The sequence below is a fragment of the Arachis hypogaea genome, chromosome 12 (assembly GCF_003086295.3).
Source record: "Arachis hypogaea cultivar Tifrunner chromosome 12, arahy.Tifrunner.gnm2.J5K5, whole genome shotgun sequence".
In the NCBI taxonomy this organism is placed as follows: domain Eukaryota; kingdom Viridiplantae; phylum Streptophyta; class Magnoliopsida; order Fabales; family Fabaceae; genus Arachis; species Arachis hypogaea.
Window position 1 is genome coordinate 112,281,060 of NC_092047.1, and position 27,621 is coordinate 112,308,680.

Below are 27,621 nucleotides of genomic sequence, written 5' to 3' on the forward strand. Positions count from 1 at the left end.
GTTTAGACAAGTACATTAATCATTCTCTATTGAATTACTTTATATATTTATACTTTCTCATCATTTGGTCCAATATTGATTAGGGTATTATTAATTAATAAGGGATATGACTAGACAAATATTAATGTTAGACTAATTTGCTAAATCAGTACTTATTTGTGAAATAAAATTTAAAAAAGTAAATCTTTATTTGAGAATAAAGGAGTACAAAACTACTAAATGTCATGCAATTAAAATATCAGGGAAGATAACCAACTTGAGTCGGTTGAGTGGTCAGCTTATTCGTCTGCTTAAACAAGTGTTGGGGGTTCGAATCCCGAATGGAGCTCGAATCCGCGACGGATTAGTCCTTGACTTGTCGACTTTGGGAATATTGTGGGCAAAAAGAAAAAAAAAAATCAGAGAAGATTATTCGCAAACTCACCATTAGTAACTAGATGTGAAGGTTTATGTTATCAATACATCTCAGTTCAATTATATTCAAATATTTAAAATTTAAAATATATTAAGAAATTTTCAAAGCGAAAGTTATTATGAAGCAAGAGTTTATTTTCTTACATCCATTAATTACCGATGTCACACATGCTACAATTACTTGTTCCCCAAGTAATCAACTAATTGTACATTGTGATGCTTCTTCTTCATGAAAGTGTTGATAGTGACAGTTCCCATAACAAGGCCAGCTCCCACCATAACTATCATATATTGGTCTTCCATAATAGCCCGGGAGCCCACCTGGGCCACCCTCATAGAAAAGCCCGGCTGGCGAAGAACTCACTGATGATGGGTATGCAAGAACAGAGACAGCAGGTACCGGTTCAAAGAGTTTTACTGGCTGAGTCGGGGCTGCAACATCCTGTCGTGGAGGTGATTTAGGCTTCTCCGGCTCGGCACGGGGAACAGGATGCGGCTTGGGCTTCTCGGGCGGGGGAGGTTTGGGTTTGGCTTCCACAATTTCAATGCTTTTGATGGCACCACCACCTCGGCAACAAATTTTGTCCACTAGCCTTTCTGGGCTGCAACATAGCACTTCGATGATCACTATGTCGTTCTCCGCGTCATACTTTTGCTTTAGAATTTCTATCATTTTAAAAAAGGAATTGTTAGTAGATAATTATTTATTTACATTCTCTCATCAATTTAAACTTTTTGGGACAAGTATCATGGCAATAACAAAGTGTAGAGGTATTTGAAGAGTAGAATGTGCATCAACGACCACCCAGGACCAAGATTACAAAAAACTAACTGTTAAGTTGTAGACTCTGTCATTGCTTTAATCTTTAATTTCTAGCATATTCATTTCATCAAACTTTATTGTCTAAAATTAAAGTTTGGTCAGGTTACCAAAATCAGCAGAACTCATATATATGCATGTCAATCATTAGTGAGTTAGAAATTATTTGTCATGCTCTATAATTTTAAAATATACTTTTAAGTTATTTTTTTTTATATTGTTAAATTATTATTCAATTTTGTCAATCATAATTTTTTTGCCTATATTATTCAAATTCGTAATATAAAAAACGTCAATTAGCAGTAAAAAAAATAGTGTCTCTTTGCCTACAAGTAATTAATCTTAATTATCCTGTACATAGCATAAACTCCTATAATTATTAATCATAAAAAAAAAATAAACCCTTTATATCTATTATTAATAATAAATTACTTAAATCAATTCCATATATGAACCTATTACTCTATAATTTTAAATTAATAAATAAAAAAAATTTATTTGAATAACAATTTATATAACTTTACTATAAAAAATTAAAAATTTAAATATATACCTATTATTAATTATTTTACTAATTATTTTTATATATTCATAATTATATAAGAGAGGTATTATCTAATCCGATCCGTTTGCCTCCTAATAAGCGACTAAATCCTGTCCGGTACTTCCAGGCATTTTAATTTCAAAATTCTAATAGTATTAATATTTTTTGTTATTAATATTATTCTAAATAATGTATAGAACTTTTCCAAAAAAATAGAAGTCCATCTAGAGTTAGGAAAAAATTAAATTAACCATTTGGCTACAATAACCTCATAGAAGTCTATTCTCATAAAAAAAAATAAAACTTACACAGAGAAAAAGTAAACTTAAACCATAGAGTACCCATAAAACTTATAATAAAAATCAAAAAAAAAAATAAAATATTTACATAATTATATAACTTTTATACAAATTATTAATAAATATTATAAGTATTATTTAACAAAAAAAAAAAAAAAAAAAAAAGTTTACTCCATAAGAATGCATGGTATGTAAACTCAAAACTAAATACGAGAGAGAATTAAACCAATGTATAGTGAAAACTCACGAGGAAATTTGCTGAGGACCCTCTTTACTTTCATGTGGCATTTATAACATTGAAGGTCCACCTTCAGCTTCATTTTCGCCTTTCGCTGAATAAAATATAAACACGGAACATTACCTTTTCTTCAAGTAAACTAAGGAATGGCTACAAAGTAATAATATACGAGAATGCGTGAAGATTGTTACCTTTTCTTCCATGGCTGTAGAACAGAACTACTACACAAGATGCAGGTTCAATAATGAGAATGATAGACATATTATACGGTCTTCACAAATGGAAAAAAATAAAAATAAAAAAGAAAGGAAATGAAAAGAAAGAAACAAATATAATATGGACAAGGTAGTTGTGTGTAATGACAAATGAGATAGATATAATGGTTGGAGTTGTATGAAGTATTGGGTTGGCTACTAACAATACCCTATCATCAACGAATATGCAATCGTGTAATGTGAGGACGTTAAATTTCATAACTAAAGCATTATCATATCATGTCATATTTAGGAAAACGCACGTGCTGGCTTCTGGCCACGGGTTGGGTAAGATTAATTTGTGTAGTCTTGCTGAAAGTGAAAAATTCCATTCATTTAGATATTGAGAATGGGCATCAGAGTAATTTCATTTAGATAGTGTTTGTTTCTCTCTAACATTCACCACTTTCAGTGACAGGTCTTTTATATTTATTATCAGATTTTCATCTTATAAATTACGTACATAAAACTTATTCATGAGAGACGAGTACTTAATATAATATAAAATAATTAAAACAAAGATATGCGGCAACATAGATATATTTGAATTTTTCCCTACTTAATACTAACAAGGTTTAGAAAATAAAAAATGGAAAGATTTATATTAATGTGTCACTTGAAGACTCATGCCTTTAGCCGAAATATACTCATAAATATTCTTTCACTAAAAGAAAGAATAGCTAATATATAAAATTTTCTTTCACTACAATTCTGAAAGAGAAAATAATGGAAAAAATTGAAGAGAAAAAATTTAATGGCTCAAGCCTCAGCGAGAAGTCTGTCAAATACAAGCACTTCAGTAAAGCTGGGAGAGCAAAGAGGACCCCTGATCTAAATCTAAAAGCCTAATACTGTGGTGGTGGTTAAAAAAAAGAAAAGAAAAGAAAAGAAGTGTCACATATGTTACAAGACATCTCTGAAACCAAAGGGATGAAACGAAAATGCTTATAAACAAGAGTGGTATAAACCCCAATCCTAATTTTCCTAATTGTTAATTATTATGTATAGGAGATCTATAATCGACTTCTCTATATCCTAAAAGCTATGACTTTATGAGGTTCTTAAGTCCATCACCTTCCCAACCAAGCTTGAGCATTTGATCAACCACCTTCAAGCTTAACTGCAAGCAAATAGTAAAAGAGTTATCGGCTATTTTATTATATGTAGGGTAGACATCAACATATATTGTAGCTATAAATTTTTTTTATAAACATTTTTTTGGTTAGTTGGAGGAATAATATTTTTTTAAATTTCTGACCCGATGGTCAGGCTTAAAATGTAATGAGATTTTCATGACAAACAAATATATAATAATCTAGTTTTAAGAATAATGAAAGTCACACAGGTTTTAGTGCACCACACTCACTGGTCCAGTGTAACCAATTTGATTTTCATGGAGGTGATCCCACAGGAACACAGAAATATAAAAACCTACCACACTACAGAGGTGTAAATTGTGGTGGAGAAATTCTTGTATGCTCCAAGAACATTTAAGAACTTCTTGTAAATTGTGGAAATCGAGATAAAGTGCAATGCTAGATATATAACTATCATGTGCCTATACCTAATAGCTTAAATTTTTGGAGTAAATGGTTTCACAACAACAACAGCAGCAGCAGCAACAACAACAATAATAATAACAAAGCCTTATCCTACTAGATGAAGTCAACCACATGAATCAAATGATGCTATTACACCTTATCATGTATCATGTATCATGTCTGCAATAAGTCCATTTATGCTTAGATCTCTCTTCTGAGTCTTCTTAGGTCTTTCTTTGCCCCTAAACAGTAAACACTGGTCTATCTTCCATATGATGTACCCTTCTAATCGAATGCTCTGCTGGTCTTCTTTCCACATGTTCAATAGTATTGAAGAAACTAGATTGCAAGTGAGATATAGGAAGTTCATCCGTTTGGAAAATTTACAAGGATTAGGAAAATGATTCCTTCCTCCAAGAGAACACAAACGGATAATTAAGCACGCTAATTCACTCATAAGCAATGACTGATCTATGGCAAGATTGTTATCAAGAATGATTTAACTTACAGCTGGATCAGTGAAGATAATCAAATTTTTATCCAAAGTTGAAACCAAAAGATTCGTGTTATCCTTGTTTAGAGCAAGAGCTGTGATTTCCTGTCCATCTGCCAGCCTCATTACATGAATTACCTAGAGAAAAATAGTATAGTAGAACTGTTAAATGAAGAACCGGGTGCTAAAGAAGGAGATCATGCATCACACAGTAAAAATGCTGGACCAAGATGAACATTTATGATGTTTTGTTAGACTCACATAAAGTGTTAATTTGTTTAAAAATTAAAAAATGTTGATGTCTTCTATATAATAATTCAACAAGAAACAGCAGATAAAGTGGTAAAATAAATAAGATGTTACAATTGCAAGGAGAGAATGCAAACCAATTGTTGGTTTTATGAAAGATTTTTTTTTCATTTATTTATTTTTTCAAATAATGTTGGGTGAAATATACAAAATTTCTGGAGTTAGCTTTTAGGAAAAGAACAAGTTTTCAGTGAGAGCACATACAAAACAACAACAAAACCTTATCTCATACAGCCAGAGAACATAGTGACAGTTTAATGAGATAACATGTGTAATTTATTTTCTGCATCACATTTGAGCATCATGGATATTCTACCTCCAGAGTGTGCAAGTCCAAGAAGCAAATTGATGGTGATGGGACATCGATTCTGTCGGCTTCATGAGTTTCTTTTGGTGGTGAATCAGGATCAGTTATACCTGTCTTGTTCCACCAACTGTTATCCTGGGGTTTACTATTTTCTGCAGAACTGATTCCTAGCAAAGCATTCCTCCCATCAACAGAGATTTCCATGCAACTGACGCCTTTATAGAAAGATAATTCAGTTTTAGCTATCATAACACCATTAATAGTAAAGGTACAGAGAGTATGCTGTGATTCATTCCAGGTCATGACAACTCCTTCAGAGGAAAGGCAAACAGAATGTGCCTCAACACCATCCAGCCTTTTGATTAAACGTCCCCTCCTTATTGAATGCAAGAGAACATCTGATGATTCGGAGCATGAAACAACTATTCCAACATCTGAGTTGACACAACAACTAAGTATTTCACCGTGGTGCCCCCGAAGTACCTGTAGAGGACCCTGAATGCGCCGTCTCTGATTCTTTTCGAAGAACAAATGTGATGAAGAAGTACCGCTGGTTGAAGGAAGTGAGCTAATGGAAGAGTCTGATACACGAGATGTATGTGACCTATGTATTCTCCAGATTATTACTGTTGTATCTTCAGATCCTGTCACCAGATAGTTACTATCCGGTGAAAGACCAACGCAAGTTACAGGAGCACAGTGCGCATAAGCTGTCTCCAAGGTTTTAGCTCCATCTGAGGATACTACCCTAATACTATTATCAGCATGCCCACCTAACCAGAAGCCAAATTTTCAAATTAGATGTTAAATAGCACCATACATAAGCAACAACTACAAGTGTTTTGCAAGTTGAGCTGACACAGTGAATAAATTTTGATCCAACATAGAAGACAGAGACAAAAAACTGTATCCAAGAAAGAGAATTTCTGATGTCCAACTGTCATGCTTTATGGTTATATATTTATTGGTTTCATCTTACCTAGAGGCTATATGGATTTGGATCTACAACCATTAATTGATTATATAGTTTAAGGCAAATAAATGATCAGTAGTACTTCTATCTATATCTTCTTTAACATGTTCCTCTTCTATAAATCCTGTGTGAGTAAACATTGTAAACATCCAAAATAGCTCCCATTGTTAACTTATCTAGATTTACCAGTAATGATTTCTTTGTCACATGTTACAGCGACAATAGCTTGGCTCCTAATTCCAGAAGCAGCAAAAGCTAATGCCTTGGGAAATAGCCACTCTTCATCACTTGCCCCTTTGAACATGCGCATAAGTCCACCAGCAGACCCTGATGCAGCTTTCCCATGATGAAAAAGGAATGGAGTACCCTGGCCATCAGGCGTATTGGGCTGCCACTTGTGTTGTGCAATATGAGCTGCTGGTGCATTCATATCAACAACCACAACCATGTCTGAAGATGCATGAATGGCAGCTGCAGGTAGATTGCAGTGCTGTGGGGATGGAACAACATATGGCTTGACTTCTTTGGGGTTTCGAAATATTGTCTGATATACAAAGCAATATATGGATTAACGGATTATCATTATAATCACATTCATTTGTCATCAACACATGAAAGACACTTATCATAATACTTCTGGCATGAATCTTAAGAAGTACAGAGACAGCATTCTGTATTTATGTACAATGAAGATGTCAAACCAATGGAATCAATAGTTACCTGCAAATGCAGAACCTCGGCTAATGGCTTCTTCTTTAAGTGAGGAACAGTCAGAAGTTGGGATGGTGTCTGTCCAAAATAAGCAATCTGATCTTGTGTTGCACGCTGTTGTACCTTTACTTGTTATGCACAGAAGGGAGTCGTAAGTTGCAGAAACATAAATAAATTATGGTTTTTTTAAAGGTCATATACAACTAAGAAGGTTTCTGGTAAATAGATTTGCAAAAATACAGATAAGATTGCCAATATGCAACAACAACTGTATTGCTAATTGTGGATGGTTTGCTTGTAAATGACAAAATAAATTCATATTGCAAAATAGTATAATTAACATGTCATATATCCTTGAGGCAAAGAAGTTAATTCTCATGGTAAAGAATATAAATAAATAAATAACTGGGGTTGCATTTTATTCAAACATCCAAAAGAATTTGAAATATGGAGAAGCAAAGGAAACATACTGGGTCAGATATTTTATCAATATCCACTGTTCCTTCATAGGTAACATAAAAGAAAACATTATTCGCTGCTATAGCTTCTTTGCCTCTTTGCTTATACCTGCATGGTCGAACTCACTAATGTCACCAGACGTAAATGGTCTAGAAGCTACAAAAATAATGAAAATTTGAAAAGCATTGTTATAGATACTATAACTCCGCCTATGTTACATAGCCGGTCCCAAGTCCAGATAAAAGAGAAGGGTTGTGTTAGGATAGGGATGAAGGCAAAGGAGTTGGATACCTTCGGGTTTAAGCTTTGTATATAAGAAAGGTGAAGAATAGAAATGGGATAGGAATTATCATGGGGGTCTTTATGTCACAATGACGAAAATTGGGAAAAATACAACGTTAAGAAGGAAACAAAGGTGGTATTAAGTAAAGTGAGAACAAGAGTATATGAAGGTCTTTATCAATCTTTGGGTACAAAGAAAGGGGAAAGAGGTATATACAAGATAGCAAAGACTTGAGAAAGAAGGACGGGAGATTTGGATCAACTAAGTGCATTAAGGACAAGAATGAGGAGTTTTGGCCACATATAGAGTATTAAAGGTGTATGGTTTGCGCATAAGCCATAGTAAGTCGGAATATATGGAATGTAAGTTCGGGACAAGGATTGGAAACACTAACATATAAGTGAAAATTGGAGAAAGCACCCTCCTACAAGTAAAGAGATTTAAGTATCTTGTGTATTATATAGGATAATAGAGAAACCAAAGAGGATGTAGAAGAAAAGATTCAAGCAGGCTGGTTAAAGTAGCAGAGTATGTTTGGTTTTATATGTGAAGGAAAAGAGAAGAGTATTGTTAAAGGACAAGCAAAAAATTTGAAGCAGGTGCATACCCAAATATGAGGTCAATCCACTCATGTAAATGAGCAGATGCATACTCACTCTCCAGAGCCATCCTATGCTTATGCACAAAATCAACTGGATTCTCAGCCCAAGGAGGAAGTCTTACAGTATCTGATACACAGGGATAATAACTAAAATATGCACTTGAGTATACCACAAATTCTTCTAAAGAAACAAATGCAGAAAATATAGAGTATACCAAGCTTTTCTCCCAATTGTGTTGTGCCAAAATCAATTGAATTTTCGTTTGTGAGGACCTCAGGGAGGTAAAATAGCTCGGGAACCTAATAGGTTGACATAAATAGGCCAAAAAAAAAAAAAAAAAAAACATACACAAGATGAGAGAAGAGTGCATAACGTACAAATCAATCAGTTTGTCATAAAAGTTGATAGACTTACCAATTCCTTCACATCACTCATGTCCTCAAGGACTCCATTCCAAGTAGTAGAAACATCTGAGAACATCCGATCTGCATGATCAAATTTTCCACCTTGAAGTTTGATTGCAAGGGTAGTGAATGGTTCTACCCTAACAAGATAATACAGAACCTGAAAAGAAGATAATAACCATTAACTCTGCAAAACAAGCAACTAAGAATCAACCATACTAGAGAACATTGTGTACAGCATAAGAAATTGCTTCTATTGCTATTTTAGTTTGAAAAATGAAACATGTCAACATTATCATAGTGGTTTATGCCGTGCTATGAGTATAAACTAATTTTAAAATTTATCACAGCAGTAAAATAGACACACCAATTCTACAGCAAGATATCAACAAAGCATGACCTTATACATCAGAATTTTTGAATTTTTGGTCGGCTTCCCTATTACGACTTGTATGACTTCTTGGCCATAAATTGATATATCTATGAGTTAAATTTGTTATTAGCATTCTGAAACAGCCTGGCTATCATTTAGTATAGCTTCCCTTTAAAAATCAACTTCCCCAAAGCTACCAAACAACTCTAGCAAAACATGGACAAATAAATTATTTTTTAATTTCTATTGAAAAAGGAAGCAGAAAATAGAGGGGAACCCACTGTTCCTGCACTGGAGTAGTGTGATCCGTAATGGAATTTGGGGATGACTGGGTCGTTAAAGCTAGCATATCTCTCTTGAAATTTTTTCAGACGGTCTGGGTTCAGTGCACCAATAGGCTGCATCAAGTCATAAGCATTAATTATCAGAGAAAAGATAAAAACATTCTCTTAGAACTGATTAAATCATGATTCATTATACAATACCTTTGAAAGATCTCGGTAAGAAGAAGGGTTAGAAAGATCCAAGCTCTCAGAACTGTAATCAGAAAGAATCCAGGGGAAAACTGGGTACTGCCAGAAATTTTTTTTTTTCACAAAAAAGGTGGTATATAAATAACAATTTCATATAAGATAAAAATTAATAAATTAAGAAAAGAAATAATTACTGGTTAAGAAACAAGGGAAAAAGATCACCTGTGTTATATCATTATAACTACGCCCAGCCAGTGTATTGAGTTGCATTAGGTAGTCAAAATTACTGATCTGCACAAGGGATTATAAAATTAATGAATATAAGTGATTCATATGCATATTATATTAGAATCAAAACCCTTTGATCAGTTAAGGCTCAATTCATACCTCCCACCTAGCCCAGCGCTCCATAAGTTGTATTCTTTTCAAAAGTTGTTCTGGCCTCTGCAAAAAGTGGTATATTCTTAGGTTCTTCGCTTACATCCTTTATTGTTATCCTAAGCCTACATGGAGAATGATTTGCAAAAGAGAACAGTAAAAGAAAAGACATTACTTGAGTGGCCAAATATATATTGTTTAAATGAGGAGGCCGTGATTGAACAATTGCTCGATATGCATTCCTTCGCCCCTCACTACTCTGAAGAGAAAATTCATTGGTAATAAGTATTAGGAATACGAGTGTTAAACATTGGAGATATTACAAATCCAAGATTATCTTATGGAAAAATAGAGAATAAAGTAGCACAAATAAAGAGAAATACCCCAAAGTCAAAGAAGAAATTTGAACGGTCCACCATAAATAGCTCCAGCGCACTTCTTCTAAGGAGATATCTGTAAAAGGAACAAATACTGATAAAATGACAGTTTTTTTTAATTATTAATATGGACATAAAAGTAATATGTTATCAACTATCGACCAGCAAACATCATGTAACTAAGCTATCAACTCATTGGCTAATATTGTAAGTTTCTACTTTGTTAAGATGCTTGTTACTCTTGAACCATAATGTAATTTCCTTTCCTCTAAAAGGATCATTTTAGGATTATCAATCTGCAAATTCAGAAGGAGTTAACAGTATGTTTGGTTTATTTATCCCATATTTTAAAATTCAAAAGCTTAGGTTTCATCAATAATAAGAAATATGTTCCACTGTTTTCATCTCGTTCATATTTTCAAACTTATTGGAACTTTTAGTTTCATGTTGACCATTTTCCTCATAAAAGTTTTTAAGGAAGAAGCAGGGGAAGCAAGGTGGCACTAGTGTAATTATCACTGAAAACACAAGAAAGACCAAATAAAACCTAAGATTTTAATAACTGTGTGCAGTTTTGTTGTCCTTTTATGAGAGTGCACAAAGGGTAATTTTCGGTTAATTTGGTTTGTTAATACCGTCACATTTTTAGCTTAAAGCCATCCTGCAAATTCATATAGTATGCCACATAATAAATCAACATATAGATGGTTCAAAGATTATTCTTCATATCAAGGTAATAAAAAGTTAATAGATAAGATCCATAAATAGTTTTAATATAATGTCGACATATGCATCATGATTAGAAATGAAAACACATATATAGAATAGACTGATAGGATTATGAATGTTCATTGAAATGAATTCATTCACCTCCGGCTAAAAATTTGATGAAGGGATGACGTTAACCAGCTACGATCCTTTTCTTGGTCCCACGCCTCAGAATTGATATCCACACCATCCATGGGGGTGCTGCATGCACTGTTATCTACTATAAAATTTATCCTCCTACTGGTTACCTGCAATCAGGCAATGCTAATTTACAATTGTACAATTACAATGGCTACCCAGAAAAAACATTTTCAACATGCACCTTTGCCACACTAAAATTATGAGTGCAAATAGTAAGCAATATCAGATTTTATCCAACAAAAAGTTTCCAGGCATTTTGATCAAAGAAAGCAAAAGCTACAAAAATCAAGAAGAGAAGATAAATAGATGAAAAAATCTCTGAAATTAACGCATCCTTCTTTGATTGACCAAATTGATATGCCATAAATCTTCAAGAACCAATATAGAGATTTCTTCTCACTTTTATTTTTTTGAAATTTCTTCTTCTCTTTTCCTCCACCAGCAGCTTTCTAAAATTCCACTAACCTAATCAACCTCAAATGGGCTTACAAAATCAATAGAAGCATACAAAGGCAATTCTCAGAAAAGGAAAATATCTTTATTTACATATATGCAATATCGTCAGCATAGCTTAGCTACCTGCAGAGGAATTCAAATACATAAAATAAAATAAATAAATAATTATGAAGAATTAAAAGAACTTTAAACTGGACCAAATAAACTTACTTGGAAGGTTCCTTGTAATACCCTAAGTGGCTGGACCATTGATGAGGGTAGCTCAAGAACAATTCTTTCATCAAGTTCACTTGGAACATAGCCAGGTGCAATCCCCGAAGAACTTCGAACAATACCTTCAACACTCGAAAGTTTGGTTGCACTGGTTTCTAAAGATTGCTCTACAGTTTGCTCTACTGGTTCAGAAAGTTTAGGAGGCTGATTCATTACTTTGTCTTCAATATCATTAACCTTAGCGTCCAGATTATCAATTTCAGCCTGTTCTTCATCTTCATTCATACCCTCTATTGAGATTGCTTCTGCTGATAAAATTGGTGTTTTCTGATCTTTATTCTTCTCTGAATTATCATCATCATAATTGGCTGCAGCACCTAAATGATCATATCCTCGGTAATTCCTCTTCAAACATCTTCTCATCCGGCAAGAACTTTCCATAAAATCTAGCTTCCAAAAAACCTAGATATATAGAAGTTATCATCATGGTGAAACATCACATCCTTATTTTTAATCTAAGATTTTAATAGAAGATGGTATGAATTATTCAAATAAGAAGTTCACCATAAATTATATATCAAGAAATATCATTAACTAACAGAATAAGTTGATGAGTGTAGGTTAAGCCTGACTCCCAGGAGAGCTGGCATAACTAACAGCCAACTGTCAAAACTAGTGCACCTGATTGCCCCTGCTATTACAGCAGTATATGATCCCCAATATAAGTCTAATTACAGTGAAGTGAGTTAATCATAATATTTTTTTTTTGTGTTAAACATAATATCATTCTCAAAATTTCAGAGCTTCTCTCTCTCCTCTTACTCTCTCTCTCTCTCTCTCTCTCTCTCTATATATATATATATATATATATATATATATATATATATATTTATTACACTAAAAGGAATTTAAGGCGAAAAAGAGATGAAAAGCAACAAAGAATGCAAGTTTTATGAAAAGCAACAAAGAATGCAAGTTTAGTGATGACAATGTAGACGGTTATATTATTACAACATACAAGAGGTGGGCTGTATAAATGATCCGCAAAAGGCCCAAAAAGAGTTCTCATCTCAATTAACTGCCGAATAAGTTTGCGCCACCCACGGATTCCTGTATTGATTCGATGCCTAGCTATTATATCAACATTACCACGCCTGTCAATCTGGCAAACAAGAAATATAAAAATATAACATACATACAATATCTCAATATATAATATGAAAACCATGTAACATAAATTGTTTAGGAACAAACCTCAGACCGTTGCATGTTCCTTGCTAGGGCAAAACTGGCAACTAGAACTGCAATGAATTTATATGATAAAGCATTAAAATCTTTCTCATACACTGACTTTGTATCAACTGGCTGCAAACATTCCATCCAGGCAACTCCCATTGCTTCAGTTATAGTCCACCTCTTAACACGCTCCATATCACTAGCATTCCTTCGCTGAGCAGATGTGGCCATTGCAACAGCACTAAGACCTCTTCCTGCACCAATCTTTGAAAATCGTTGAAGATCACGAGCTGCTGCCAAAGCAGCAGCTTTTGCTGCAGCTTTGTCCTTGGGTAATGGAGGAGTTTTAGTAGGTGCTTCTAAAGGTTTTTGAAAGCTTGAAAATGTAGTAAGCTTAGCCTGTTGTTTCCGTTCCATCAATGAGGTGTCACGCCTAAGTTGGGTATTTCTTACAGGGGCACGACTTTCACCACCTGAAGTACCAGCTGCTGCCATAGCCAATGCCATTGCTGCAGGCGGAGATGCAAAAGCAGCAGCCCAGGCTGGAGACATCATTGCCAGAGCAGCCTGAAAGAAATGTTAGATGCATTGCAGTAAAATCATACAAATGAATTGAAGATCAACACCATATAGAATCTCATTGTAGCAGATAACTTGGACTATTTTTAAATTTGATCATTTCAATCCTTTAATTCATATTGGTTGAATACTTTTCTCCTAATTTATTTTCAATGAGTGCATGTGCTGGCACAATACACATTAAAGTACCTCGACTGGAAGGGCATCAGCAGCTAGTGCAGGATCATCTACGGTAAGAGGATTCAGACCATCAGTAGTTGCGAGTTCATGGGTTCCAGCCAAGATGGGGCGCCACCTCCTCAAGACCGCAACAAATGGAGGTAAAATAGCCTCAAGGTACTGTTTACGAGAGGCTTTTGGTCTATGCTAACAGCATGGTACACCTGACCAGATGTTGTACTATGGTAACTACATGGTTGTGCACAAAATACAAAAAACGACACATACTTTGATAACAGCCTAACATATTAAGCAAGAATAAAAATGTTAAAGGCTCAAAAATACTAACCTCAGAATAAAGTAAACAGCATGCTACCAACACTCTTTGTCTTTTAAACTCAGAAATTGGCATGTTCAGAACTGGAGAGAGGACACTGTTCAAATTACAAGACAAATAAATAAGACAAGATTTGGGATAAATAAGACAAGATCATGGTCCATTTCATTTTGCTTTAGTTTACTGTGTGTTGCATGCACATGCATAGTGTGTGTTAGTAATAAATAAGACAAGATTTGGGATAAATAAGACAAGATCATGGTCCATTCCATTTTGCTTTAGTTTACTGTGTGTTGCATGCACACGCATAGTGTGTGTTTGTGTGTGTGTGTGTGTGTGCGCGCGCGCGCGCGCACACCCGCGCTGAAATTGAACTTCTAATAACTATATTGAAATGAAAAAAATGGTAGCATAAAGAGGGGAACATCTTAAGCACTAGCTACAGAGAGGAAGGAAAAATGAGCAAATGTCAATATTATGGTGCTGTATAGAATTATACCAATTGATAGCCAAATTTAATCCAGATCATAAACCATTCATGATTAAAACATGTACTGGAAATGGTATTAGATAGCTATGATAGAATTACCTCCACAAAAGTGTTGAGTTTTGTTTCCTTCCTTCAGAGATTGCATCCTCAATTGTTGAAGTCTTCATCAGCATATGTTCTCCCCCATCATCTTCTTCCCTCATTGATAGAAGAACCATCCGGAGCATGCAAAAGAATGGTTGGTCACTGTCTAATAGCTGGTACAATGCAGCCATTGCTCCCATCCCAGTTCCTGACCCTCCACCAATTCCAAGACCGCCACCAAGGCCAGACTCATCTAGCAACAATGCTTGGAGCATTGCCATAGACTTCTTCACCAGAGGAAGCTCAACCCAGTTGCCATTGCCATCTTTCTCCAAAGCTGACTTCCAAATTTCCCATCCTCCTGCACCACCACCAAGTGGAGTTCCCTTTGAAGGAAGGCCGACGCCATACCACAAACGGCTCCGAAATTTCCAGCCATTAGCTAAATCCTTAGCGCAGGACCCGTAGGATACAAAAGCACAAGAAACAGATTCATAAGGCTCAGCAGCAGCAGCAGCAGCAAGCCTTTCCATCACGGAAGTGGATATTTGACCATTTGCATCAGCCATCGAAGCAAGGACCTAGAATAGTGGACAGCATGAATGCTTGCACAATATTGAGATAAACATGCAAAACAAAGGGAAAAGAGAAAGAAAAATGGACTATTCAAAGGAAAGCATTATGCAAAAACAAATCTAAGTTACTACCTCAACCAAAAATTTCCTATCCTGTATAGAAGGATTTTTTTTTTCCTTCCACAAATTACTGTAGTGTTGATGTGCTTTAGAGAGATTATTTTTTTCCATCCTGTCTTTACTAAATGAGATCAGCAAAGGAGAGAAACACAGAGAGAGAGGAGAGTAATAATATTAAGTTTCAATAAGGGTTTTGCTAAAATGTGCCCTAAAGGCATAGGTTAAAAACACTATAACAGGAAATGTTTTAGTTGTTGAAAAAATAAACGTTTTTATATTTCCAATGCATTGAATACATCAAAAACATTAAAAAGATTCTATTATTATATTTTTAAAATGTGCCCTCAGGGCACAAGTTAGCTAAATCCTTTCAATAAAACTAGTGCTTTTCCGATCATTTCATTAATTAGTGAGAGCATTTATAACTGGACAGTTAATTTTGGATAGAGGTAGTATATAGGATGCTTGCTTAATAAATATTTTCCAGAAAAGAAAAACAAAAGGTGTGCAAAGTAAAAAATGGCATGCTACCATTGCATGAATTCATGAATGGAAGGCAAAACTATAAGCAGTATAGAACCCTATCAATTTATGACTTCTACCATGAATGCCTAAGTTTAAATTTTGGCAGACATACATCTAGAGAGACTGCCCCAGAATTACTAGAGGACGATGTGCGATCACCCATAACTTCTGTTGATTCTCCAGTTACTGACAATGACGGTGAGTTATCCTGGGCTGGAAAAAAAAGAGAAAGGGGAGATGGAGAGACATCTGTGGCACGTAAAGTAAACTGTTTGCTCTGTAACCTTAAATGATCCTCAACAAGCATAAGTATCACAATAGCATTCTCTACTAATGCCACTGACAGGTAAGCTGCATTCTCAGCCTCCACCTTAGCGAGATCTGGAGACAAACCCTCAGCTGCAACGCCAGCAGCAGCTGCAGCAATAGTGTGAGTCTGCATTCAGGAAAATATGAATGCAAAAACTTTAATTGTTGTTTCCTTCCACTCTTTTCATAAAAAAAAAAAAGTGGGTAAGTATGTGTATCTGCAATTATTCTTGTATGTACAGATTTTATTTCTAAGGTAGTGTTTGGAATCTGTCTCTGGGACACAAATTTAAAGACAATAAAATCTTTCCGTTCTCCCAACAAGTGGAGATAGTGGAGACGGGACACTGAAATGGAAATTTTTTTACATTTTGTTTTTCTGTTTTATCCCCGAATGTTAAAATTATTAACAAATACATTTGTCTTTGTATCCATCACTAGTGTCTCATTATCTCTATATTTGTATCCCAGAAACCATTTTCAAACACTAACTAGGTGTGCTTAACTATGAGTGAAGCTATTTATTTTTAGATAAGCATGGACATTCGGAACCAAAACGATTGATGAGGAAAATAGAATCAGAAGACAAAAGGATACAATTGTGCCTACATGCCATAAATAAAATGTTCGAAAAGAAGATCATTGACAAAAACCAATGTACCTGAACCTGCAATTCTTGAGCAGAAAACTCCAGCAAGGCACCTAAGAGTCTCCTCTTGAATATAGGCAATGCTTCCTCACGCCTTCAAGACATTCAAGAATAGTGATAATATACATTAGGACCTTTTTTTTCTATTCGAAAAAGTGTAGTCATTTTTAAACTTTTTGGTAGAAAAAAAAAGTTCACAAAAGTCTTCTATGTAAAGCTAACCAGTATCATAATTGTGTATTCCAAGAGAAAAATAGTTAAATGAAGCACATAAAGCACAGAAGCACATTTCAGCTAAACTTCAGATAATGGCATATCATCATTTAAAACCATTCATGAATTTTCTCTTCTACAACTTTAAGGACAACTGGTGGTTGACATGGCTTCAAAGCTTCTTAGACTAGTGTTAGTATTCAATCCTTGCTGCATTTGTTCATGCCTCAAGCTCAAAAGGCTCTAGGATGAGAGAATGTCTGAAATGTTTAACTATTCATAAGCTTCACCTTACAATTTAAGCTTTTAGCAGATTTGGTCCTTAACAATGATCCCAATTTTATAAATACTACTTATGACAATTGTTCAAGCCTACCTTAAACATACCAGCCTGTCTCAACATACCATGTTGAACTTAAGAATAGCAACCTTTTTCACATCTACTCATAACCAGGCCATGATACCCTCAAATCATTATCAAACACCACACAACCATGGTCTTACTCTTGCGAAACATGTAATTTTGGGTAAGATCAAATTTGCTCACCCTGAATCCCAACATGAATTTGGGATTAGAAACTATAATCTGAAAGATGCCAAGAAGTATTCTTTAGGTATTTTGTAAATAACTGTGGAACACGTATTCCTACTGCTTTTCACATTTCCTCATCTAGTTTTTGTAACTTCTATTTGGTTTTAGACCCTACCCAATCATTGGTTTAACATGAATCAAACCAAATTTTCTTCAGATCAGCATTCCTTCTTTATTTGATCTTAATGGAACCACTTGCATCTGAGTTTTATTACCAAGAATCTGATTAACCTGGCCCACTCCAAGCTAGGTCTGAGGAGGAAGGGGGTAGAGGTTTACCAATGAGGATTTTTCCATTCCTAGGGCTAGAATCTGGGACATCTAGTTATGGGACTAAAGCACCTACCAATTCCACAACATACATAGCTATTCTTGCAATTGTAGAAAATAAAAGAGGAGAGTAACAACAATGTAAGGAAGAACTTAAATTCTTAGGTTCAACACTTGAGTGATATTACATGCACCACAGGAGACAATGTTCATATGCCTTAATTTTGACATCTATGACAATTTTCATATAAGTTTCACTTACAAACAACATCAATGAAGTGGGGTAACATTATCATTCAAAATTAATTCTACACAACTAAGGTTTTCAAAATATAGTATGATGTTTCAGGAAAATAATGATGCATTCTTATTTTATGAAACTCATAGTGGGTGCCTTACCTCATCCTATGTTCTCCTGTGCTAGATCCACCCACAATACAAAGCCATTCAGCACAATGAATTGTTGCTTCAATATCCTATACAAAATTTTAGCAGCACTAAACAGTATTAATGAAGTAGATAATACAAGCAACCATACAAGTTTAAAAAACATCTATCTAATAGTAAGTTAAAATGATCAAATTAGGGAGTTAGTAACATTGGAGAACTCCAACAGACATATATTGCTAAGAGGTGAATAAGATATTCCACAGCATTTTAGCATTCCAACAACCAAACCTTATATCACAAGGTGATATGAACCTGTAAATCTCTACCAAATGACCAATGAAACTACACTGAACCAGAAAGTTATTTTCGAAATCCATTTCACATTCAAGTATTATATCATCTAATATTTTGACGTTCAACTGTTACAGCTCCAGCCAAAGAACCAAGAACTAATACATTAAAGGCACGAAAAAAAGCCAACCAAGAGATCTAAAAAGTGGATCATGGGTATCAGCAATGACAAGCAGTATATTTAAAAGGAAGTAATGATCTAAACAAAATCAACCTTCCATCCATCCTTTTGGCGCATCGAATGTTCTAGTAAGGTCATAAGGAAGTTATGTATAAGGTCCTCTATGTCTCTTGGGCTTGTATGATCAGATGATTTGCTTGAACCCACCTGTCAAACCAAACTATGTAAGTACATAAATAACATCACATATGAATTACAGCATAAATCAATACATAGATTCACAATTATTTCTAACTATTAGAACCCAGTGCTTTTTCCTTTTTTTCCAATCCTGTTGTTGTGGAACACTGACAATCATTAAACTTCTCATTCACATGGCAACTTTTAGCATTGTCAAAGTTTAAGAGTGTGAAAAATGTGTGCACGCGCAAATGTTTCCTTTTTTGCTACCATGTTGTAGTGGGATAGTAACAGTCAATAAACTTCTCATTCACTGGCAATTCTTAGAGTTGTGAAAAATGTGTATGTGTATATGTGTGTTATTACCTCATGGTTTGATATTAGGACCTCTAAAATCCATTCTGGCCATTCCTCCATATTTGTCAGATTGGTTCTGTTTTCTGGATGACTGCAAGCCAAAAATAGAACATCCTGAAATCATACACAAACAAGCAGCTCAAAAAAACTGGATGGTATAAAACAAGTTTTCCAGAATTGGAATCCTTAATTCTAGTACAATGTAATGGAGAGATAGAATGACGAAAAGCATAATATACAAAAATATACCACAAGAAGTGACTAGAAGTAACAAGGAAAAACATGATATTCTCCTTTCACAAAGCCACATAGAAAAGTATAAGGCATAAAAAAAAAAAAAAAGTTTCTTGGATATTCTCCTTTCACAAGTACTCTAGCATGTTTGCTGTTGTCGCATGTACAGCACACCATGAAGAAGCTATGAAACCATTTTTCGTTTCAGTGAAATACATCTTGATATAATTACCGTTCCAAGTACCTTAAAGTAATGTAAATTGCTTAACCTTGGTTTTAAGCATTTTACCAGGCTCAGGCTGCCTATGAAGGAACTTTGGTAGGCATATAGAATGAATTGCATGTTTAATCTCTGAGATTAGGAAATGGAAAACTTAAAGGAAAGAATAATAATCAATGAAAAAGAAAATATGTAGCATAAGATTCTAATGCATCAAATAACAAAACAATAAAATAAGCAAGTCTATCCATCAAAATCAAATGGATCAAAGAAGCAAGTGCAAAAATATGATACTAAAAGGACCTCACAAAACAATAGAATAAGATACAACGTACAAATACTAGACATATAATGATGTAAGAAAAAAATGGTAAGCCAATACCTGAAGCACTCTTCTCTGCAGAGGCCTTGGCGCAAATGGAAGGGAATGCAAAAGCACCAATAGAAGTTGTGAATGCTTGAAGCGGTGACCAGAATCAGAGAAATTCAGTCCATCCTCAGTTGAAGAAGCATTTAACTGAAATGGAAAGAAGGATGACCAAAAGAAACTTGGAATAAGAAAGATCAGCTAGTGAGAAGGAACACCATGGCTAACTAATTACATTTATCAAAGGGTTTTTGCCCAATAGAGATTACGGGACTTGAAGGCTTAGTTTTATGATTCGAATATAGTGATAGGGAAATTGTCTGATTGGGAAGAGTGTTTTCGTCACTCTTCAAGTTAACAAGTTTCCCTTTTACTGAGAGAAAAAGAAACGTTAGACATAGAAAAATGGTCATGAAAATTGCATGACAACTAACAGAAAAGTGGTAGATGAAATGGGAAAGATCAAGATGATATAATTTGAATAGAGAATGTGTCACCGAAAGTATCATCCTGACAAAATATTCAAACAAATAGTAAATGAGCTGTTTGGATTGTCAAAAATTAAGCAAATGTTGAGAAATGGGGAATCCAAAATATCTTCACTGGTACTATTGTTTTATCACATTAGGTTGGCATACAATAATCATGGGAATCTTCAACACCAAGATGCATCCAGTGATGCATCAAGTAGCACTTTCAAATAATAATAAAACAATAAACATAATGAAAAGTCCATCGCCATTTTTGCAACTTTAAAGAACTAATTCTCATATTGATCTGTGCATTTCTAAAGATAAGGATTACAGACAAGATGGAGAGAGAGTTTGTCATACCGAGGCAGCCAATAAGGCTGTGTAAACATTGTTAGTCATTAGCCTATTGGGTGCAGCTTGAAAAGCCTTCTGTAAGGCATAAAGAAGAAGAAAACTTTATCATCAAACATAGTACAACCTCCTTCATCTAGTCCAACACCCAAAAGGTTGCTTGATGTATCTGGACCAGCAGGGCAATCAAACTTCAAATGCCCAGAAGCTACTAAAGCACCCAAGAGACCTATTATTCGAACAACAATGCCATCACTTTTATCAACATTGTAAACATTTTTTCTAGCACTGTCGGCACTAATAGATAGACTTATGCCTCCCAAGTTCTTGTCAGACGAAAGTTCAGAGGTTAATGCCATCCTTTCACTATTCGCATCAGGAGAACCAGGATCATCAAGATAACTGCCACTATCAACAAATTGAGAACCTTGGTCATTGTCTTGTAAAACGTATTCACTTTTCTCCTCAAATGCTTCATCATACTGACATCTTTCTCTGGTTTCAGTTCTACTGTTAGTCTCAGGTTTTGAAAGATCAGAATGCTTTGACATTGATTCCAAGACATCATTGTCTCCAGCTTTAGCTTCCCTTTGGAGAAGGACAAGTAGCGTTTCAATCCCACCAGACGCTAGGAATGCCTCTGCAAATGTTTGAGCTCTAGATTTATTTGGTTGCACAACTAACCTGTAGAAGAGATGCAACATTCTAGCAATCTGAAAAAAAAAAAAGAAACCAATAAGTGTGTGTCTGTGTGTGTGTGTCTCTCTCTCTCTCTCTCTCTATATATATATATATATATATATATATATATATAATTTTTAGAACTGATAGATATATTATTAAAAACAAAACTAGCATTTGTAAGTTCATCTTAGATATCTCAATTTCAAAATAAGCTGTTTTAGATGAGATAACCAATAAGCAAATGATGCATATTACTAGTACTCAATTACTCAATCTAATACAATGCACAGAAGATTATAGATTATCACTTAAGCCAGAAAGGTGGGTATTCTCCTATTTCAATGGTCATGAAACTAAGACATGAGGTGCTATGTGGATTACAGAGAGGTTTTGCGGATAGTACAATACATCAGCTGGGGTTTACCATCCCCTATGAAACAAAAAGTCTTGTGCAAGATAGAAGCTATAGCTAAAAGGAGCCAGTTATAAATTTGTGAAACAACAACTGGCTCCATTTACCTCTATCAACAGATAAAATTTATATCAACTTTTAAGGCTTTCTCATAAAGTTTCTAACAACTTTCTCTATCCCTTTTGCTCGTAAAATTGATCCATCTTTTCATGCCAAAGCATCTATTGGTTTTTCCTCACATGACTAAACCTCCTTCAAGAAGGTTACATAATTTCTGCCTCTGTACCTCAACTTTCCCCCAAATATGAGTGTTCATAATCATATTTGTTCTTACTGTGTTCAATCATCATTCACCACAAAGTTTGTTCAAGACTGCCCAAGAAGAAACATGACATATAGTCATATAGATATTCTATTAGAAGAAGACATGCAGTTTATAATGTTATTGTTTATTGTGCTTCATGTCAGCATCTTGCCAAAGAATTCTTTCGATCAACCCTCAAAAAGGAAGAGATAAAACGCATTTCATGGACCACTTACCTGACTGGGTTGTGGACTGTCAACCAAGAATCCAAGTAAACATCGGACATCATCTGATGCAAAAGAAGGAGATGCTGCTACTATTAGAAGTTCAATTACCACTAAGAGCTCATCGACCAAAGCATTGATTTCACCAACTGGTCTTGTTCCAGTTAGGGAAAAGGTATTTACTGAATCCTTTTCAGGAATAATCCAATAGCATTTTCTGCACCCATCAAGAAGCATCTGAATGGCATTGGCATCTCGCATCACTGTTGACTCAGTGAAAACCATGTCAGCAAGTGATGATAGAAGCTTCTTTTGTATTCCATAACTACACAAGCTCCAAATTTTTAAGTCTAATAGCAGCGTAGTGAAGAGCTGCACTTTAAGTGGATGGTTAATGTTCTGAGATTGACAAAGTGAGACAACAGCTGCAACAAGTTCCTCATCTCTTACACCATCACTCTTCTCAACATCAAAGGAAGATATTGTTTGGAGAAGATAGTTCAAAATTTTTGAAAGAACCTCAGGCCCTCTTCCACGAGATAACTCCTCATTATTCTTTGGATATTTAATAGCTGTGGATATAATTCTAAATATAGGACCAGCAAGAGACGTGGTGGCTATAGATACGGAAAAATTCCCTTGCTTTGGTTCTAGAGTATCCTCGCGTAAATTGCTTATAGCCAAGGGAAGCAAAGACAGTGGACCACCATAAGCCAATGCCCACAAAGCATCAACAGGTCTCATCCGTGTAGCAACATGGACTTGCCCAAGAACCTCAGCTGGACGTCGGAGCAATCCTGAATCATGACAAAAGAACCATAACAAGATAATTCAACATATTTTTAAAACCTTGCTGAATAAAATGAATTTTATCGTGTTAAAAGACCGGGTGGCTTTGTGTATATGCTCCTAGCTGGTGGAGTTTGGGGAGGCTAGACATATGCTGCCTTCCACCCACAATCCCCAACATACACACACATACACACAAAAAAATAAAAATAAAAAAACAAGAAAGCAGAGATGCCATTTTTAGGCAATGATCTGGTCAGCTTTAAGTCACAAGGCAGAACCTCACCATTGTGTCATGACTCAACTCTCAAATTAATTTTGTCATGTTGTAATAGTAAATATAATCATGTCAAAACTAGGAACATATGAAGAGAACCAGCTTTTAGCAAAAGGGAATAGGTTTTAAGAACTATGACTATAAACTAACAGGAAAGATACCAAAAAGGAATGATGCATAAAATATACCAGCTTAATTTATAGTTTGCATCATAAAACACCTCTCCTAAAAAAGCCTAAGTAGAGGAATATAAAAGGTTTTATATCTATACACCAGCTGAGGCTGGAGCCCGTAAGACTTGAATCAAGGACACTTACTAGCCACCTTTATTTTATGTTGAAATTTAACATTAGTTAGCAGAAAAAGGACCAGAATGAACTCTAGGAAAATAAATGGTTATATATTCAACAGCTTATCAATAAGCTAAAAGACAGGAGAGGACTAAAGACACCGATTACTATCAAAATGAACCTCTCTCTCTCTCTCACACACAAAATAAGAAAAAAGAAACTCACAAGGGAGATGCATCAGCTCCAATTTTGTTTCTTGAAAGAAAATGTAACCTAATTTTGTTTCAATGGATAGATTACTGAATGCAAGTTCCTTTTTCAAAATACAAGTAGCTGTTGATTAATATTTATCAAGAATAATGGGGGAAATAACCTGGACGTTAGAAAAATAAATTAACAATGAAGAAGAATTACACTAGAAAGGAGCCAGTTAAAATAGCAAAATAAATGGTTTTCACTCAGAAAAAAAACCTAGATACGTTTAGAATGTTGCAATCCAAAAAGTTATTAAAAAATAAGGGGAGAATCCATCTTATAAGTCTAGAAAACAACATTTCAAAGGATTATTTATTTATTAGGATCCGGGGCCATTTTGCATGAAAAACTGACACGATACTTATGCAGTAGCATAACAATTTACATGTTATCATAAGATCAAGACAGAAATGACCTAACCTGCAGCACCTGGAGGTGAAGCATCTGGACAGAAACGCCCACTAAGCAAACTAGGGTGGTAGAGCAGGTGAATGAAACCTCCGACTTCTGCATCCAATAGAACACTTTCTTCTGCCTTGCTTTGCACATGGGCATTTGTTGCAAGCCATGGAATCCCTGCTGCATTACCAAACGAAGGCACTATATCACCTCCTCTAGAAGCCAAACGTGCCATTTTTTCTTGGCCAATTGGATCTTTAAAGATGTAAACAGGGCCCATCTCCGCAAACAAAGGACACTGACGACGACGGCGTTGCAAACCAGCCATAGTAGGAGGAGGGTTAGTTCCTATGCAGCAAAATGCAAGGGGCTTGGAAATCTTAGGGAACTCAAATGGACGACTTTCGTATAAAGACCCATCTACGTATAACCTCACTTCGCTTTCTGCATTCCCCATGATTCCATGCTTGCCTATATGTTCAACACCAATGAAGTACCAGCACTGTGGTTTGAATGCATATGTAAAATGCAAAGCAGATCTCTTTCCCTTTCCGATACCAGTTTCAACAACCAGAAATTGTGCATGAAAATAAGCCTCTATCCCCTGATTATCAGAAGATAAAAAACTAAATAAGCGAGGCATGTGTGCTGTACCTTCACCAGCAAGTGCACTAGCTGCAGCTGCAGCTGACATCGCTGATGATCTACCAGACTTAGCTGCTGCAGCGGCAGCGATTGCAGCCGCAACTGTGGCAGTATTTAATGCGTCGGCAAATGATTCAATGTAGATCCATGTTGCAAATGCATACCCATTGATAAATGGCCAGCTTTTTTCACCTGGACCAAGCAAACCAGAACTTTCACCATCGAACTCAAACGTGCAAGCTGGTCCACTTGACTCCTTTTCATTCATTGCTTTCTCCATTGCAATCATTAAGCGTGGAGCCCAGATCGTGGTAAGGGTTCTTGTGATGATTTGGAACCATCTATGAAGATCACGAACACTAAGAGAATGCCCAGCCAAGTACTGTATGCAGTGGCACAAGGGAGTTCCGTCCCACCTTATTTGCCCATTTAAGCCAACATCCACAGTAAAAATCTTTTCTGCTGTTCTCAACAGTACTGCTAATAGACCAGCCATTGAGCACATTGCTCTATTTCTAGTGCAAGCACGTAATATGGCAAGTAGTCCCCTCACCATTCGTGTCCTAGGTGACATGACAGCGTCAGAATCACCTACATAAGGAAGCCAGGGAATAAGTTCGCCCGACACGATGGCAGCCCGAGAGTTCAGCATTACACTAGGAGGATTGTTAGCACCATCCTCATCAAAACTTTCAACTCCACCCATTGTTGCAAGAAGTGAATCTACTATTAAGAAAGCAACGTTCTCCATCTCCTCGCCATTCCCTAAAATTTCTACACCGCTTGCAATGTTCTTTAGCTTTTCCATACTTTCTGGTTTCCCCATGATAGCTGAATCAACTAAATGCAATAACTCTGCAGACACATTTGGCACGGCATTTTTTTGTCTTGGCTTTGATGGAGAACGAACAGGAGAAAATCCAGGTGTGTTTAAACCAGTTGATGAGGCAGACTGACCAAAATGTTCCTCTGCCTCTGGACTAAATGGATAATGTTGCATGTCAGCAACTGGAGAAGAATACCCTGTCGAATACGTCCCAGACGGATATTGAAAATCCTCTGCATTTCCATCAACTGGTTGCTGTACATCATCTAGACCTGACGGTTGTTTTGAATATGCATACTCATTATTCTTCTCTTGATCTTTCAAATACACTTGCTCAAACTGACTCTCATCCACAAGTGATGTTGCAAAATCAACTCCACGTCCTTGTTTTTCAACTTCATGTTCATCCTCAACGCCACTGCCAACACTTAGATTTTCTTTCTGATTACTCTTACCAGATTGCATCATACTACCATCTACTACCCCACCACTATCTAATTCAATACCGGATGTTTTTATCTCTTTCGATTCATCCTCTTCTTCCATCATACTATTTTTGAAGAAGCCAATAAATATTCATTCAAGTAAAAGAAAGCCCAATCCACCTGCAATCAACAGAACAAATAAATAGATTCCCTTAATAATAAAATTAAAAACCGATATCAAAGAACCATGATATAAATGTTTTGACTAAGCAGAGCATACATGCACTTTGCTCAGTAATTAACTACCTTTACCGTTTAAAAATCCATTCGCAAATAGTAAACCAGTTAAGACTACCAAGTAATAAGAAGAAAAACACCGACTAAATTAACCATTAACACATCAACACGTTACTTATAATTAACCACTTTTACTATAAATTTAGCTAAAAATCTCAAATAAAACACCACTTCGATTGAACACCAACTACCTTAGCCATTAAAATTCTAAACAAAGCGCACGTGCGCGCACACACAAGACCACTTCCATTGAACATCGCAATCCATGGAATGCTGTAGTTTCACTAAACTCTTGAAAACATTCTTCAATCCTCATAGTGATTAAGCACGCGAAATTCTAAATTAAACAACAACAACAGCAACAATAACAATAATAAGTTACCAGCCGACGAAATCCAGAAAATGAAATCGGCTTCAATCATCGCATTTCACATTGCGAGAAAACAGATCAAAGAAACGGATTTCACACATTTCACGCATTCTCATTGTAACTCATATTCGAAATCAGCATTGATTCGAGCACGTGAAAAATTAAAATAACATAAATAATAAAAACAGAGGAAAGAGGAAGAGAAAAAAAAGGAGTGATCGGAGTGTGCGTTACCCTGGAGAAGAATCCAGCGAACGCGATCGTGAGCTGAGAGAGAGAGAGAGAGAGAGGATTCGATCGGAACGAGAATGGAAATGGCGGAGAGAGAGAAGAGAGAGAGAGAAGGCGCGAATATGGCGCGAGAGTAATGAAGCTTATAGGCAAAGGCTGTGTGGTTTGCTCAGTCAAATAT

The 27,621-nt window shown here is 35.5% G+C and overlaps 2 protein-coding genes across 3 annotated transcripts; both read right to left on the reverse strand.

Moving 5' to 3' along the window:
• Nucleotides 1-136: 136 nt before the first annotated feature.
• LOC112728330 (uncharacterized) lies at nucleotides 137-3,546 on the reverse strand. 2 transcript variants are annotated; one of them, XR_011868906.1, is made up of 4 exons: nucleotides 2,507-3,546; nucleotides 2,325-2,409; nucleotides 559-1,080; nucleotides 137-362 (listed from the first exon to the last, which is right to left on the reverse strand). XR_011868906.1 is itself a non-coding variant. In XM_025778417.3 (3 exons), the coding sequence occupies exons 1-3, from the start codon at nucleotides 2,516-2,518 to the stop codon at nucleotides 611-613; spliced, it is 567 nt and encodes a 188-aa protein (XP_025634202.1). In that variant the 5' UTR covers nucleotides 2,519-3,546; the 3' UTR covers nucleotides 475-610. The 2 variants fall into 2 exon arrangements, 1 of the variants encoding a protein (XP_025634202.1); XM_025778417.3 differs by lacking the exon at nucleotides 137-362 and having other exon boundaries at nucleotides 475-1,080.
• On the reverse strand, nucleotides 3,144-27,621 carry LOC112728331 (BEACH domain-containing protein C2-like). Its single transcript, XM_025778418.2, is given in 34 exon segments — nucleotides 3,144-3,689; nucleotides 4,619-4,741; nucleotides 5,229-5,992; nucleotides 6,379-6,736; nucleotides 6,913-7,026; nucleotides 7,374-7,470; nucleotides 8,253-8,373; nucleotides 8,462-8,546; nucleotides 8,662-8,811; nucleotides 9,306-9,422; nucleotides 9,510-9,596; nucleotides 9,720-9,788; nucleotides 9,885-9,941; nucleotides 10,051-10,134; nucleotides 10,259-10,328; nucleotides 11,123-11,268; nucleotides 11,828-12,292; nucleotides 12,849-12,992; nucleotides 13,085-13,633; nucleotides 13,835-13,995; nucleotides 13,998-14,028; nucleotides 14,154-14,238; nucleotides 14,731-15,296; nucleotides 16,048-16,371; nucleotides 16,906-16,987; nucleotides 18,368-18,444; nucleotides 18,924-19,037; nucleotides 19,377-19,481; nucleotides 20,204-20,338; nucleotides 21,022-21,113; nucleotides 21,116-21,725; nucleotides 22,649-23,433; nucleotides 24,668-26,722; nucleotides 27,444-27,621. Coding segments are annotated over 33 exon segments (8,844 nt in total). The 5' UTR covers nucleotides 26,667-26,722; nucleotides 27,444-27,621; the 3' UTR covers nucleotides 3,144-3,611.